Genomic DNA, 18,041 nt, shown 5'->3' with positions numbered 1-18,041 from the left:
TCCAATATAGTGCACTACTTTTGACGAGGCCCTAGCCAAAAGTTAAGCACTATAAAGGGAATAGTGTGCATTTGGGATGTGCCCCATTAAACATGGTGGGAAATCAAGGAGGAGGGATGCAAAGGATCATGACAGGAGCTCGACTAATTAAACCATCTATAGTGAATAGATATAAACACAACATTAAACAACTGCAAACATTTTACCGAGTTACAGTTCATATAAGGAAATCAGTCAATTGAAATGAATTCATTAGGCCCTAATCTATGGATTTCATATAGCTGGGCAGTGGCACAACCATGGATGGGCCTGGGAGGACATAGGCCCACCCACTGGGGAGCCAGGCCCAGCCAATCAGAATGAGTTTTTCCCCACAAAAGGGCTTTATTACAGACAGAAATGCTCCTCAGTTTCATCATCTGTCTGGGTGGCTGGTCTCAGACGATCCCGCTGAGGTGAAGAAGCCGGATGTGGAGGTCTTGGGTTGGCGTGGTTACACGTGGTCTGAGGTGAAGAAGCCGGATGTGGAGGTCCTGGGTTGGCGTGGTTACACGTGGTCTGAGGTGAAGAAGCCGGATGTGGAGGGCCTGGGTTGGCGTGGTTACACGTGGTCTGCGGTTGTGAAGCCGGATGTGGAGGTCCTGGGTTGGCGTGGTTACACGTGGTCTGCAGTTGTGAGGCCAGTTGGACGTACTGCCATATTCTCTAAAACGATGTTGGAGGCAGCTTATGGCAGAGAAATTAACATTCAATTCTCTGGCAACAGTTCTGGTGGACATTCCTGCAGTCAGCATGCCAATTGCACACTCCCTCTAAACTTGAGACATCTGTGGCATTGTGTTGTGTGACAAAACTGCACATGTTAAAGTGGCCTTTTATTGTCCCTAGCAAAACGTGCACCTGTGTAATGATCATGCTGTTTCATCAGCTTCTTGATATGCCACACCTGTCAGGTGGATGGAGTATCTTGGAAAAGGAGAAATGCTCACTAACAGGGATGTAAACATCTCAAACATTTCTGGGATGTTTTATTTCAGCTCATGAAACATGGGACCAACACCTTACATGTTGCGTTTATATTTTTGTTCAGTCTAGAAATGTTGACAACAGATACTAATTCAGTGTTCTATAGTAGTATTCTATTCAGTGTTTCCAATTCCAAATATAAGGGTTCCATATCCCATTGCGGTCTTCTGTATCCCAGTGTGGACCTAAGAGCATGTGAAGATGGCTCTTGTTGTAGTTGTACTGCTGGCGTGTTCTGTGTTAACGATGCTTCTCCCTGTCTATCTTACATTATTGCACAGTGGAACATGGTTCCCACCCCCCCACCCCCGAAGCGTATCAAATATCAGCGGACTGTGACCTCCTGTTCTGACTCTTGGTTGTGTCCCAAAATGGAACCCTATTCCCTATATAGTGCACTACCATGACCAGGACCCTGCTCGAAATTAATGCACTTTATAGGGAATAGGGTGCCATTTGGGATGCAGTCTTGTTCTGCTGTTCTGGTGCACTGACTCCCCTCACACTAAAGAGACGCTGTATTCACTACATAATTTGCATTGTGACTGGCAGCGCTCAATTCATTTGGGTATCATGTCTCTCTCCATCTGTGTTCTCATTCTACTAACTCTCTGTGTTATCTCTAAACTCTCTGTCCCTCTCTCTGTATTCTCTCTCAACTCTCTCTCCATCCCTCTGTGTTCTCATTCTATCGACCTTCTCTATCCCTCTGTGTTCTCATTCTACCAACCTTTTCTATCCCTCTGTGTTCTCATTCTACCAACCTTCTCTATCCCTCTGTGTTCTCATTCTACCAACCTTCTCTATCCCTCTGTGTTCTCATTCTACCAACCTTCTGCATCCCTCTGTGTTCTCATTCTACCAACCTTCTCTATCCCTCTGTGTTCTCATTCTACCAACCTTCTCTATCCCTCTGTGTTCTCATTCTACCAACCTTCTCTATCCCTCTGTGTTCTCATTCTACCAACTCTCTTGACCAACACTCTCTCCCTTCCTCTTCAATTCTCTCTGTTCTTTTTGTCTCTCTCTTTCCCTCTCTCTCTCCCTCTTAACCCCTCCACCCACACACACTCTTCTCTCTCTCCAGCTGATCCACTTTAGTGAAATTACAAGACAGGCATTGTGAGGCTTCCACAAGAGACGATCAGTGAGGAACCAAGCAGTCAGACAGGCTGACAGACATGTTTCTCAGATTAAAATAACTGCATGTTCAGTTCCGCCTCACCTGGTTGAGTATGAGCAGAGTGTTAAAAAGATAACACTGTACAATGAAGCATGTGATTTTTTATTAATTAAGACAATTAGTGCTGAATTTTAGTTGAAGGGCCTATTTCAAAAGATATGCTTGTTTTGTTTCAATTCGCAGTGTACACCCTTGGCTACAGGCACAGCACAGACTAGAGCATTAAGATACATCACTGTAGGGTACAGACTAGAGCGTTAAGATACATCGCTGTATGGTACAGACTAGAGCGTTAAGACACATCACTGTAGGGTACAGACTAGAGCATTAAGATACATCTCTGTATGGTACAGACTAGAGCATTAAGATACATCGCTGTATGGTACAGACTAGAGCGTTAAGATACATCGCTGTATGGTACAGACTAGAGCGTTAAGATACATTGCTGTATGGTACAGACTAGAGCATTAAGATACATCGCTGTATGGTACAGACTAGAGAGTTAAGATACATTGCTGTATGGTACAGACTAGAGCATTAAGATACATCGCTGTATTAAGCTCTACTGTATGTTCTGAGGTGCTGTATGTTCTGAGGTGCTGTATGTTCTGAGGTGCTGTATGTTCTGAGGTGCTGTTTAATCTGAGGTGCTGTATATTCTGAGGTGCTGTATGTTCTGAGGAGCTGAATGTTCTGAGGTGCTGTATGTTCTGAGGTGCTGTATGTTCTGAGGTGCTGTATGTTCTGAGGTGCTGTATGTTCTGAGGTGCTGTATGTTCTGAGGTGCTGTATGTTCTGAGGTGCTGTATATTCTGAGGTGCTGTATGTTCTGAGGTGCTGTATATTCTGAGGTGCTGTATGTTCTGAGGTGCTGTATGTTCTGAGGTGCTGTATGTTCTGAGGTGCTGTATATTCTGAGGTGCTGAATATTCTGAGGTGCTGTATGTTCTGAGGTGCTGTATGTTCTGAGGTCAACTCAAATCCAATTTTATTGGTCACATACACATGGTTATCAGATGTTGGCAGAGATAGAAGTTGTTTTTAAATTTTTCTGTCTCAGCTTTGATGCACCTGTACTGACCTCGCCTTCTGGATGGAAGTGGGGTGAACAGGTAGTGGCTCGGGTGGTTATTGTCCTTGATTATCTTTTTTGTCTCCCTGTAACATCGGGTGTTGTAGTTGTCTTGGAGGGCAGGTAGTTTGCCCCTGGTGATGCATTGTGCAGACCTCACTACCCTCTGGAGAGAGCTGCGGTTGTGGGCTGTGCAGTTTCTGTACCAGGCGGTGATATAGCCCGACAGGATGCTCTCAGTTGTGCACCTGTAAAAGTTAGTGAGGGTTTTCGGTGCCAAGCCACATTTTTTCAGCCTCCTTCACCACACTGTCTGTGTGCGTGGACCATTTCAGTTTGTCGGTGATATGTACATCGAAAACATAAAACTTTCCACCTTCTCCTCTACTGTCCCGTCGATGTGGATAGGTGGGGGTGCTCCCTTTGCTGTTTCCTGAAGTCCATGATCATTTGCTTTGTTTTGAGTTTGGAGGACACTATGGTGTTGAATGCTGAGCTGTAGTCAATGAACAACATTCTTACATAGGTATTCCTCTTGTCCAGATGGGTTAGGGCAGTGTGCAGTGTGATGGCGATTGCATCGTCTGTGGACCTATTGGGGCGGCACGCAAATTGGAGTGGGTCTAGGGTAACAGGTAGGGTGGAGGTGACATGATCCTTGACTAGTCTCTCAAAGCACTTCATGATGACAGAAGTGAGTGATACGGGCGATAATGATTTTTGCTCAGTTACCTTAGCTGTCTTGGGAACAGGAACAAGAGTGGCCATCTTGAAGCATGTGGGGACAGCAGACTGGGATAGGGATTGATTGAATATGTCCGTAAACACACCAGCCAGCTGGTCTGCGCATGCTCTGAGGTTTGGGATGTCGGGCTGTGTCGGTGGCACTGTATTGTCCTCAAAGCACGCAAAGAAGTTGTTTAATTTGTCTGGGAGCAAGACGTCGATGTCTGCGACGGAGCTAGTTTTCTTTTTGTAATCCGTGATTGAATTGCGACTCCACTTTGTCTCTATACTGACGCTTTTCTTCTGCCTTACGGAGGGAATAACTACACTGTTTGTATTCGGTCATGTTTCCAGTCGCCTTGCCATGATTAAATGCGGTGGTACGAGCTTTCAGTTTTGCACAAATGCTGCCATCAATCCACGGTTTCTGGTTAGGGAAGGTTTTAATAGTCACAGTGGGTACAACATCTCCTATTGTAACGGATGTCGTCTGGAGATAGAGAGGAGGACCAGAGCGCAACGTGGTAAGTGTCCATAACGTTTATTTTAAGACATAAACTGAACACTATGAAATACAAAACAATAAACGTGAACATGAACGAAACCGAAACAGTACCGTGTGGCAACAAACACTCACACGGAAACAAACACCCACAACTAAAAAGTGAAACCCAGGCTACCTAAGTATGATTCTCAATCAGAGACAACTAACGACACCTGCCTCTGATTGAGAACCATACTAGGCTGAACTCAAAACCCCAACATAGAAAAACACACAGACTGCCCACCCCAACTCACGCCCTGAACATACTAGAAAAAGACAAAACAAAGGAAATAAAGGTCAGAACGTGACACCTATACACTTCCTTATAAACTCGCTCACTGAGTCAGTGTATACGTCAATGTTATTGTTTGAGGCTACCCGGAACATATCCCAGTCCACGTGATCGAATCAATCTTGACGCGTGGAATCCGATTGGTCTGACCAGCGTTAGATAAACCTAAGCACTGGCGCTTCCTGTTTTAGTTTCTGCCTATAGGAGGGGAGCAACAAGATGGAGTCATGGTCAGATTTGCCAAAAGGAGGGCGGGGAAGGGCCATGTATGCATCGCGGAAGTTAGAGTAGCAGTGGTAAAGTGTGTTACTCGCTCGTGTACTGCAATTGATATGCTGATAGAATTTAGGTAGCCTTGTTCTCAGATTAGCTTTGTTAAAATCCCCAGCAACAATAAATGCAGCCTCAGGATATATGGTTTCCAGTTTGCATAAATTCCAGTGAAGTTTCTTGATGGCCGTCTTGGTAACCGCTTGCGGGGGGATATACACGGCTATGACGATAACCGAGGAGAGTTCTCTTGGAGATAATACGGTCGGCATTTGATTGTGAAGAATTCTATGTCAGGTGAACATGGTGTAATTGTTGTTACAATTATACCATGAGTCGTTAATCATGAAACATACACCCCCGCCCTTATCACCAGAGAGATGTTTGTTCCTGTCGGCGCGACACACTGAAAATCCCATTGGCTGTACGGACTCCGACAGCATGCCCCTAGCTGGCCATGTCGCCGTGAAACAGAGTATGTTACAATCCCAGATATCTCTTTGGAAAGCAGCTCTTGCCCTAATTCCATCTACTTTGTTAACTAGGGACTGGACATTAGCGAGTAATATACTTGGAAGCTGTGGGTGGTGTGCACGCATCCGAAGCCTCACTAGAAGACCGCTCCGGCACCCTCCCCTCCAACGGCATTGTTTTGGGTCGGCCTCTGGAATCAGTTCAAATGCCCTGTGAGGAGCAGACAAAGGATCCACTTTGGGAAAGTCGTATTCCTGGTCGTAGTGCTGGTAAGTTCACGTTTCTCTGATATCCAATAGTTCTTCCCAGCTGTATGTAATAACACTTAAGGTTTTCTGGGCTAACAATGTAAGAAATAACACATAAAATAACTAAATACTGCAAAGTTTCCTAAGAACCTGAAGCGAAGCTGCCATCTCTATCGGCACCATCTTGCTGTATGTTTTGAGGTGTTTGACCTAGTAATATCTGAACAGCACATTCATGTTAAAAGTTGCTGAGAAAAAAAACTGGAAAAAATATATAAATATATCTGTGTTCCATTTAATGAACTATTTCAATTGAAACGGCATATATAGTGCTTTTAGAACCAGAGAGACAAGCAGTCAGCACACAAAAACAGCCTCAACATGGACATCATCATAAATATTAAAACTGTCAACATGGACATCATCAAAAATATTTAAACTGTCAACATGGACAATATCATAAATATTCAAACTGTCAACACGGACATCACCATCAATATTCAAACTGTCAACACGGACATCACCATCAATAATCAAACTGTCAACACGGACATCACCATCAATAATCAAACTGTCAACACGGAGATCACCATCAATAATCAAACTGTCAACACGGAGATCATTATAAACATTCAAACTGTCAACACGGACATCATCATAAATATTCAAACTGTCAACACGGAACTCATCAAAAGTATTCTGACTGTCAACATGGACATCATCATCAATATTCAAACTGTGGGGGAAAAAATTATCCATGGAAAAAAAACTAAATAAAAAAACGAAATTATCTGCAGAAAAAAACACAAAAAACACTTGAGTATTATTTTCTCTCCCACTTTACTTTGAATAAAACACCCACAAAGCACCACCAGCAGCAGCTGTAGCAGGGAGCCTCGCTAGCAGCAAATATGGCATACATTTAAATAATCCTATCGAGCAGGGAGAAGACAGTTGATGTGTAATAAAGGACTGAAAGGGATGCTGTGGAAAGCAATGTCCCACGCTTGTTGACCTTTACTCTCTTACGATGTGTCTCAAATGACACCCTATTCTCTTTATAGTGCCTTCTTTTTGACCAGGGCCTATATAGGGAATAGGGTGCCATTTAGGATGCATCCTTAGATAATGTAAATGACTCACTCTGAGCTATAACCAAATGGCACCCTATTCCATATGTAGTGCACTACTTTTGATCAGAGCCCTATTATGAGCCCTGGTCAAAAGTAGTGAATGACACAGGGAACATGGTGCCATTTGGGACATAGCACTTTGTCTGGTAGTGAATGGGAATGACTCATTCTAACCTAAACCACTGTGGAAACATCTGGCAGTGCAGAGTAGAAGAGAGTAGCGAAGAGTCTAATGTCAACACGGATGAAACGTAACATTTGTAAAAAAAAAATTAAAATAAAACACTAATATACACTAAAAAAGTATGTGGACACACCTTCAAATTAGTGGATTCGGCTATTTCAGCCACACCCGTTGCTGACAGGTTTATAAAATCAAGCACACCGCCATGCAATCTCCATAGACAAACATTGGCAGTAGAATGGCATTCCTGAAGAGCTCAGTGACTTTCAACGTGGAACTGTCATAGGATGCCATCTTTCCAACAAGTCAGTTCATAAAATGTCCTGCTAGAACTGCCCTGGTCAACTTGCTTCCATTCAGCCACAAGAGCATTAGTGAGGTTGGGCACTGATGTTGGACGATTAGGCCTGGCTCACAGTCGGCGTTCCGATTCATCCCGAAGGTGTTCGATGGGGTTGAGGTCAGGGCTCTGTGCAAGCCAGTCAAGTTCTTCCACACCAATCTCGACAAACCATTTTTGTATTTTTGTGAAGTGGAAAGGTCTAGGAGCAACAATGGCTCAGTCGCAATGTGGTAGGCCACACAGAACAGGGCCACCGAGTGCTGAATTGTTTGGATAAATTGTCTGTCCTTGGTTACAACACTCTTGTTCCAACATCTAGTGGAAAGCCTTCCCAGAAGATTGGAGGCTGTTATAGCAGCAAAGGGAGGCACAACTACATATTTATGCCCATGATTTTGGAATGAGATGTTTGACGAAGAGTGTTCACATACTTATGATCATGTAGTGTATCATGTAGTGTATTAGATAAGTATTCAACCCCCTGAGTCAATACATATTAGAATCACCTTTGGCAGTGATTGCAGCTGTGAGTCTTTCTGGGTAAGTCTCTAAGAGCTGTGAGTCTTTCTGGGTAAGTCTCTAAGAGCGTTCCACAGCCAATAAACTCTGTAACTGTTTTAAAGTCACCATTGGCCTCATGGTGAAATCCCTGAGTGGTTTCCTTCCTCTCTGGCAACTGTTAGGAAGGACACCTGTATCTATGTAGTGACTGGGTGTATTGATACACCATCCAACATGTAATTAATAACTTCACCATGCTAAAGGATATTCAATGTCTGCTTTTGAATATTTTTACCCATCTACCAATAGGTGCCCTTCTTTGTGAGGCATTGGAAAACCTCCCTGGTCTTTGTGGTTGAATCTGTGTTTGAAATTCACAGCTCGACTGAGGGATCTTACAGATAATTGTATGTGTGGGGTACAGAGATGAGGAAATATTGTTAAACACTATTTTTGCACACACAGAGTCCATGCAACTTATGTGACTTGTTTAGGCTTGCCATAAAAAAGGTGTTGAATTATTTAGACTCAAGACTTTTCAGCTTTTCATTTTGTAAATATTTTGAAAAACACAATTCCACTGTGACATTATGGGGTATTGTGTGTAGGCCAGTGACACAAAATGAAGGCTGTGACAACGAAATGTGGAAAATGTCAAGGGGTGTGAATACTTTCTGAAGGCACTGTAGCTGTGTGTGTTTGTGCAACACACAAACACTCCAGGCCTTTAACAGACCAGGACAGGACAGGACAGGACAGACCAGGACAGACCAGGACAGGACAGACCAGGACAGGACAGGACAGGACAGGACAGACCAGGACAGGACAGGACAGACCAGGACAGGACAGGACAGACCAGGACAGGACAGGACAGACTGGACAGGACAGACCAGGACAGGACAGGACAGACCAGGACAGGACAGACCAGACCAGGACAGACCAGACCAGACCAGGACAGGACAGACCAGGACAGGACAGGACAGACAGGACAGGACAGACAGACAGGACAGACAGACAGGACAGACAGGACAGACAGGACAGGACAGACCAGGACAGGACAGACCAGGACAGGACAGACGAGGACAGGACAGACCAGGACAGGACAGGACAGGACAGGACAGACCAGGACAGGACAGGACAGACCAGGACAGGACAGACCAGGACAGGACAGGACAGGACAGACCAGGACAGGACAGGACAGACCAGGACAGGACAGGACAGACCAGGACAGGACAGGACAGACCAGGACAGGACAGGACAGGACAGACCAGACCAGGACAGGACAGGACAGGACAGGACAGACCAGGACAGACCAGGACAGGACAGACCAGGACAGACCAGGACAGGACAGGACAGGACAGATCAGGACAGGACAGGACAGGACAGACATTCAGCTAATTACAACATGAAAGTGAATAATACAGCAACAGTATATTCTGTTTCATTTACAGTTTACATCTAAATACAATTTAGCTGTCATCTTGTATTGTATCATTCATATTTATCCATCCTTCATTTAACCAGAGAAGTCCCACTGATGTTTAAATTTTTTCCCCCAATTGAGCCCTGGCCAAGAGCTGCATCCATATAGTTACAATGAGACACACAACACAGCATACTGTATAATACCCAGGTACAAACAGTGCAAAGGCAATAGGAGATGCTTAGAGAAGCACCGCTGCAAATATTGTGAAGGTGTTTTCCCATTTCAGCCCTGTTTAGTGGAGCCAACATGGAGTCAACATGGCCCCCCAGTGGCATCTATCTTTATGTCTTCATCTATACCAACTTTGAGCCAACATGGCCCCCCAGTAGCATTTATCTTTATGTCTTCATCTATACCAACATGGAACCAACATGGAGCCAACACGGCCCCCCAGTAGCATTTATCTTTATGTCTTCATCTATACCAACATGGAGCCAACATGGCCCCAAAATAGCTTCTATCGTTATGTCTTCATCTATGGGTGTGTTTGTAAATTCACTCTGGCTATCTCCACTGATTTCAGAGCACTCTCGTCTGAGTGTGCCAGAGCGCAGAATCACTGGCGAATTTATGAACGCTCAACACCCGTTGAATATGACCGGTGCCAGTAAACGTTGGCAAAAAATAGTAATTAAATTGTTCCCACCAGCACAGTCACAGTCATCAACGCTCTGGATAACATAAAAACTGCCTAACCAGCTCTGCTAGGGCAGGTAAAATTGTCAGAGTGAGCTGTTCTCTCATTTGTGTCTGGAAGTAGCTAGCAAGATAGCCAATGTTAGCCAGTTAGCTTGGGTGCTTGGCTGTTGTTGTGTGGTCAGAACGCTTGGATCAACCCTACTCCTCGGCCAGAGCATCCAGTGTGCGCTCTGAATGCTACGAGAGCGATTTTTACAAACGAAAAATCTGGCAACGCTCTTAATTTACGAAAGCCCCGAGCACACCCTGAGCTCACACTGGCACTCCAGATTGAATTTACGAACAAACCCTATATCAACATGGAGCCAACATGGCCCCCAGTAGCTTCTATCTTTGCGTCTTTATCTATATCAACATAGAGCCAACATGGCCCCCAGAAGCTTCTGTCTTTATGTCTTCATCTATATCAACATGGAGCCAACATGGCCCCCAGAAGCTTCTATCTTTATGTCTTAATCTATATAAAAATCGAGCTAACATGACCCCTAGTAGCTTCAAATAAAAAAAAATCTATTCAAATCAAATCAAATTTTATTTGTCACATACACATGGTTAGCAGATGTTAATGTGAGCGTAGCAAAATGCTTGTGCTTCTAGTTCAGACAATGCAGTAATATCTAACAAGTAATATATCCTAACAATTTCACAACAACTACCAAGTATAAAGGAATGAATAAGAATATGTACATAAAAATATATGAATGAGTGATGGCCGAACAGCATAGGCAAGATGCAGTAGATGGTATAGAGTACAGTATATACAGTGCCTTGCGAAAGTATTCGGCCCCCTTGAACTTTGCAACCTTTTGCCACATTTCAGGCTTCAAACATAAAGATATAAAACTGTATTTTTTGTGAAGAATCAACAACAAGTGGGACACAATCATGAAGTGGAACGACATTTATTGGATATTTCAAACTTTTTTAACAAATCAAAAACTGAAAAATTGGCGCGCAAATTTTTTTCTGCCCCTTTACTTTCAGTGCAGCAAACTCTCTCCAGAAGTTCAGTGAGGATCTCTGAATGATCCAATGTTGACCTAAATCACTAATGATGATAAATACAATCCACCTGTGTGTAATCAAGTCTCCGTATAAATGCACCTGCACTGTGATAGTCTCAGAGGTCCGTTAAAAGCGCAGAGAGCATCATGAAGAACAAGGAACACACCAGGCAGGTCCGAGATACTGTTGTGAAGAAGTTTAAAGCCGGATTTGGATACAAAAAGATTTCCCAAGCTTTAAACATCCCAAGGAGCACTGTGCAAGCGATAATATTGAAATGGAAGGAGTATCAGACCACTGCAAATCTACCAAGACCTGGCCGTCCCTCTAAACTTTCAGCTCATACAAGGAGAAGACTGATCAGAGATGCAGCAAAGAGGCCCATGATCACTCTGGATGAACTGCAGAGATCTACAGCTGAGGTGGGAGACTCTGTCCATAGGACAACAATCAGTCGTATATTGCACAAATCTGGCCTTTATGGAAGAGTGGCAAGAAGAAAGCCATTTCTTAAAGATATCCATAAAAAGTGTTGTTTAAAGTTTGCCACAAGCCACCTGGGAGACACACCAAACATGTGGAAGAAGGTGCTCTGGTCAGATGAAACCAAAATTGAGCAACACAGCCCATCACCCTGAACACACCATCCCCACTGGCAAACATGGTGGTGGCAGCATCATGGTTTGGGCCTGCTTTTCTTCAGCAGGGACAGGGAAGATGGTTAAAATTGATGGGAAGATGGATGGAGCCAAATACAGGACCATTCTGGAAGAAAACCTGAAGGAGTCTGCAAAAGACCTGAGACTGGGACGGATATTTGTCTTCCAACAAGACAATGATCCAAAACATAAAGCAAAATCTACAATGGAATGGTTCAAAAATAAACATATCCAGGTGTTAGAATGGCCAAGTCAAAGTCCAGACCTGAATCCAATCGAGAATCTGTGGAAAGAACTGAAAACTGCTGTTCACAAATGCTCTCCATCCAACCTCACTGAGCTCGAGCTGTTTTACAAGGAGGAATGGGAAAAAATGTCAGTCTCTCGATGTGCAAAACTGAGAGAGACATACCCCAAGCGACTTACAGCTGTAATCGCAGCGAAAGGTGGCGCTACAAAGTATTAACTTAAGGGGGCAGAATAATTTTGCACGCCCAATTTTTCAGTTTTTCATTTGTTAAAAAAGTTTGAAATATCCAATAAATGTCATTCCACTTCATGATTGTGTCCCACTTGTTGTTGATTCTTCACAAAAAAAAACAGTTTTATATCTTTATGTTTGAAGCCTGAAATGTGGCAAAAGGTCGCAAAGTTCAAGGGGGCCGAATACTTTCGCAAGGCACTGTACATATGAGATGAGTAATGTAGGGTATGTAAACATTATATAAAGTGGCATTGTTTAAAGTGGCTAGTGATATATTTATTACATACATTTTTCCATTATAAAGTGGCTAGAGTTGAGTCAGTATGTTGGCAGCAGCCACTCAATGTTAGTGATGGCTGTTTAACAGTCTGATGGCCTTGAGATAGAAGCTGTTTTTCAGTTTCTCGGTCCCTGCTTTGATGTACCTGTACTGACCTCGCCTTCTGGATGATAACGGGGTGAACAGGCAGTGGCTCGGGTGGTTGTTGTCCTTGATGATCTTTTCGGCCTTCCTGTGACATCGGGTGGTGTAGGTGTCCTGGAGGGCAGGTAGTTTGCCCCCGGTGATGCGTTGTGCAGACCTCACTACCCTCTGGAAAGCCTTGCGGTTTTGGGGCCGGAGCAGTTGCCGTACCAGCCGGTGATACAGCCTGACAGGATGCTCTCGATTGTGCATCTGTAAAAGTTTGTGAGGGTTTTTGGTGACAAACTGAAATTCTTCAGCCTCCTGAGGTTGAAGAGGCGCTGCTGCGCCTTCTTCACCACACTGTCTGTGTGGGTGGACCATTTCAGTTTGTCCATGATGTGTATGCCGAGGAACTCAAAACTTCCCACCTTCTCCACTACTGTCCCATGGATGTGGATAGGGGGCTGCTACCTCTGCTCTTTCCTGAAGTACACGATCATCTCCTTTTGTTTTGTTGACATTGAGTGTGAGGTTATTTTCCTGACCCCACACTCCGATGGCCCTCACCTCCTCCCTGTAGGCCATCTCGTCATTGTTGGTAATCAAGCCTATCACTGTAGTGTCGTCTGCAAACTTGATGATTGAGTTGGAGGCGTGCATGGCCACGCAGTCATGGGTGAACAGGGAGTACAGGAGAGGGCTGAGAAGGCACCCTTGTGGGGCCCATGTGTTGAGGATCAGCGGGGTGGAGATGTTGTAACCTACACTCACCACCAGGGGGCAGCCCGTCAGGAAGTCCAGGACCCAGTTGCACAGGGCGGGGTCGAGACCCAGGGTCTCGAGCTTAATAACGAGTTTGGAGGGTACTATGGTGTTAAATGCTGAGCTGTAGTCGATGAACAGCATTCTTACATAGGTATTCCTCTTGTCCAGATAGGTTAGGGCAGTGTGCAGTGTGATTGCGATTGCTTCGTCTGTGGACCTATTGGGGCGGTAAGCAAATTGGAGTGGGTCTAGGGTGTCAGGTAGGGTGGAGGTGATATGGTCCTTGACTAGTCTCTCAAAGCCCTTCATGATGACGGAAGTGAGTGCTACGGGACGGTAGTCATTAAGCTCTACATTTGTCTTCATCCATATCAAAATGGAGCCAACATGGCCCCCAGTATCTTCTATATTTATGTCTTCATCCATATCAAAATGGAGCCAACATGGCCCCCAGTATCTTCTATATTTATGTCTTCATCCATATCAAAATGGAGCCAACATGGCCCCCAGTAGCTTCTGTATTTATGTCTTCATCCATATCAAAATGGAGCCAACATGGCCCCCAGTATCTTCTATATTTATGTCTTCATCCATATCAATATGGAGCCAACATGGCCCCCAGTATCTTCTATATTTATGTCTTCATCCATATCAAAATGGAGCCAACATGGCCCCCAGTATCTTCTATATTTATGTCTTCATCCATATCAATATGGAGCCAACATGGCCCCCAGTATCTTCTATATTTATGTCTTCATCCATATCAAAATGGAGCCAACATGGCCCCCAGTATCTTCTATATTTATGTCTTCATCCATATCAATATGGAGCCAACATGGCCCCCAGTATCTTCTATATTTATGTCTTCATCCATATCAAAATGGAGCCAACATGGCCCCCAGTATCTTCTATATTTATGTCTTCATCCATATCAAAATGGAGCCAACATGGCCCCCAGTACCTTTGTCTTCAGCTATTTCAACAGCAGTGGAGTACCTCTCCTTCTACGCCTTTACAAGATTCAATGAAGATAATTAACTAGCTAGCTTCCTCTCCCCTCCTGTCAGTCAGAATATGCAGTCTCTAGTGTCCCAAATGGCACCCTATTCCCTATATAGTACACTACTTTTGACCAGCAGGGATCTTTTGTTTCTTGGCGAATGGAAATTACTCAGTCAGAGCTATAACCTATGGGCCCTGGTCAAAAGTAGTCCACTTTATAGGGGGTAGACAGGGTGTCATTTGGGATGCAGACTGTAAATCTGTCTCTGACCCCTATAACATTGACATGTTCCTTTGCCTTTTAATCTCTCTCTCCTGTCTGGTTGAAGGGATAAATAAACCCTGCATTGTAGTGGAAACATATAAGTAATTCTGCCAGCTGATTTCATAGGGAGAGTGGAGACGTCACCTCCCTGTGTCTATTGAGCAGTGTGTGTGTGTGTGTGTGTGTGTTGTGTGTGTGTGTGGATATGTGTTTGGTGTGTGTGTGTATGTGTTGGTGTGTGTGTGTGTGTGTGTGTGTGTGTGTGTGTGTGTGTGTGTGTGTGTGTGGATATGTGTTGGTGTGTGGATATGTGTTTGGTGTGTGTGTGTGTGTGTGTGTGTGGATATGTGTTTGGTGTGTATGTGTTTGGTGTGTGTGTGTGTGTGTGTGTGTTTGGTGTGTGTCTCTATGGGCATCACAGTGTGTTGGAACTCAAGGTCAGACAGGAGAGACAGGAGAAACTTTAGTGGAATCCTAATGCAGTGGGAAAGGTTCTACAGGTCTTCATCTTAAAGAGAAGAATCTGGAATCTTTCTGATAAGAAATCAACTCCAACAAATCAGCTCATTTGGCAACAGATTTTCATGTGAATATTCTAAAATCTGCATTATAAAATATGTGCATTTTCCCACCAGTTGTGTTTGATGCGTAGTGCACACAAAATGTACTTTCTCGCTTAGGTTTTCATGTAACGAATAAAAAATATAATATTCAATGTGTTTCCATCGTATTTTCAACTCTGCCGAATGTTTTGTCACAAAAACTACTGTATTGAATAGCAAATCTGGTCTTGGCACCTGTGCTCTAGCCAACAGCTCACAGATACAGTGTGAGTAGGCTGTGTGAGTAGGCTGTGTGAGTAGGCTGTGTGGGTAGACTGTGTGAGTAGGCTGTGTGGGTAGGCTGTGTGAGTAGGCTGTGTGAGTAGGCGGTGTGAGTAGGCTGTGTGAGTAGGCTGTGTGAGTAGGCTGTGTGGGTAGGCTGTGTGAGTAGGCTGTGTGAGTAGGCGGTGTGGGTAGGCGGTGTGGGTAGGCTGTGTGAGTAGGCTGTGTGAGTAGGCTGTGTGGGTAGGCGGTGTGGGTAGGCTGTGTGGGTAGGCTGTGTGAGTAGGCTATGTGAGTAGGCTGTGTGGGTAGGCTGTGTGGGTAGGCTGTGTGGATAGGCTGTGTGAGTAGGCTGTGTGAGTAGGCTGTGTGAGTAGGCTGTGTGGATAGGCTGTGTGGGTAGGCTGTGTGAGTAGGCTGTGTGAGTAGGCTGTGTGATTAGGCTAGTCTACATGATGAGATTATTATGGATAATCATTGATCATCATGTCACCAGAATAAGACCCTGGATATTGATTGGAAAGGAGCATCAAGCTCATCACCGTGCTCTTTCACCACCCTGTGAAGTTCATTTAACTTATTTCATCTGTAGTCTAATAAACTGCATGGTTTCCTGAGTTGTAGTGGGAGGACAACACAATATATCATCGCGTGACTCCAAGTTGACTTTGATATGACTGGTTATTATATCAATATTTGCGCATTAAGGTGTTTCACCATTTCATAGACACAAAAGAAATCCTACCATGTTGGCAGACATATAATTTATCTGTCGGCATTTATAAAATTGCACTAGAACTTCTTGTTTCTATCACAGCTGTCGTACGGTAGTGTGTCTAACAGTGTGTGTGGGCGGGTCTGAAAGGGGCATATGTGTGTGTGTGTGTGTGTTTCATTATGGCCCACCTCTCAGTTGTCCAATAGAGTATGACCGAAGACCCCATATTTTTCCGTTGACCAATGACTGTTTTACCAACTGTTTCATCCATATTTTATTCTGCTTGCTTTTCTAAAAGTAAATGTTGAAATTGTATCTGAATTACCTACACACTTCATTAAGACCTTGGATCAAAAGTAAACATGTATTTACTTCCTACAATACACACTCTACAACATAACACTTACCCAACACTTAATAAAGGAGTAAAAAAAGACTTCCGACATCTTTTCACCACTAGGACTCCTGCCCTAATGTAAGTAGATTAGAGTAGAGTAGATTAGAGCAGAGTAGATTAGAGCAGAGTAGATTAGAGCAGAGTAGATTAGAGCAGAGTAGATTAGAGCAGAGTAGAATAGAGTGGAGTAGATTAGAGCAGAGCAGAATAGAGTGGAGTAGATTAGAGCAGAGTAGATTAGAATAGAGCAGAGTAGATTAGCGCAGAGTAGATTAGAATAGAGCAGAGTAGATTAGAGCAGAGTAGATTAGAATAGAGCAGAGTAGATTAGAGCAGAGTAGATTAGAATAGAGCAGAGTAGATTAGAGCAGAGTAGATTAGAATAGAGCAGAGTAGATTAGAGCAGAGTAGAATATAGCAGAGTAGATTAGAGCAGAGTAGAATATAGCAGAGTAGATTAGAGCAGAGTAGAATATAGCAGAGTAGAATAGAGCAGAGCAGAGTAGATTAGAGCAGAGTAGAGCAGCGCAGACTAGAGCCAAATAGAGCAGATTAGAGCCGAGTAGAGCAGATTAGAGTAGAGCACAGCAGAGTAGATTAGAGCAGAGTAGAGGAGAGTAGATTAGAGTAGATTAGAGCAGAGTAGATTAGAGAAGAATAGAGCAGAGCAGAGTAGATTAGAGCAGAGTAGATTAGAGCAGAGTAGATTAGAGCAGAGTAGAATAGAGCAGAGTAGAATAGAGCAGAGCAGAATAGAGTGGAGTAGATTAGAGCAGAGTAGAATATAGCAGAGTAGAATATAGCAGAGTAGATTAGAGCAGAGTAGATTAGAGTAGAATAGAGCAGAGTAGAATAGAGCAGAGTAGAGCAGAGTAGATTAGAGCAGAGTAGAATATAGCAGAGTAGAATAGAGCAGAATAGAGCAGAGCAGAATAGAGCGGAGCAGAGTAGATTAGAGCAGAGTAGAGCAGCGCAGACTAGAGCCAAATAGAGCAGATTAGAGCCGAGTAGAGCAGATTAGAGTAGAGCACAGCAGAGTAGATTAGAGCAGAGTAGAGTAGAGGAGAGCAGTCACTGAAACATATTATGACCCAGCGGTCGCTCATCTCAACCCCCACAGAGAAAACAGGAAATGGCCGAGAGTCCAAATGGAATCCATAAATGACACGAAGGAAAGAGCCCAGCTCTTTAGAACTCTGAGGGTTCTAAAAACACAGAGAGAAGAGTCCAGCATTCCATTCCACATGAACTGTTACTGTTCCGTCTGCCAGCCAGGAGAAACAGCGCTCTATGAAACAGCAGTTTGGTCCAACATGGGCAATTCCACAGTAACAG

General features: G+C 44.0%; 1 protein-coding gene across 1 annotated transcript in view; it reads right to left on the bottom strand.

Moving 5' to 3' along the window:
- Positions 1 to 6,192: 6,192 nt before the first annotated feature.
- The window catches only part of LOC116359710 (WD repeat-containing and planar cell polarity effector protein fritz homolog), a 76,099-nt gene continuing 64,250 nt past the window's right edge, over positions 6,193 to 18,041 (bottom strand). The window contains exon 6 of the mRNA XM_031813049.1: positions 6,193 to 6,571. Within this exon, the coding sequence (XP_031668909.1) occupies positions 6,193 to 6,571 (379 nt within the window). The remainder of the gene's footprint in view (positions 6,572 to 18,041) is intronic.

This window comes from Oncorhynchus kisutch, unplaced genomic scaffold, assembly GCF_002021735.2.
Source record: "Oncorhynchus kisutch isolate 150728-3 unplaced genomic scaffold, Okis_V2 Okis04b-Okis11a_hom, whole genome shotgun sequence".
NCBI lineage: Eukaryota > Metazoa > Chordata > Actinopteri > Salmoniformes > Salmonidae > Oncorhynchus > Oncorhynchus kisutch.
Note: the sequence above shows the minus strand (reverse complement) of the source record. Positions and strands in the feature narration are given on the sequence as shown.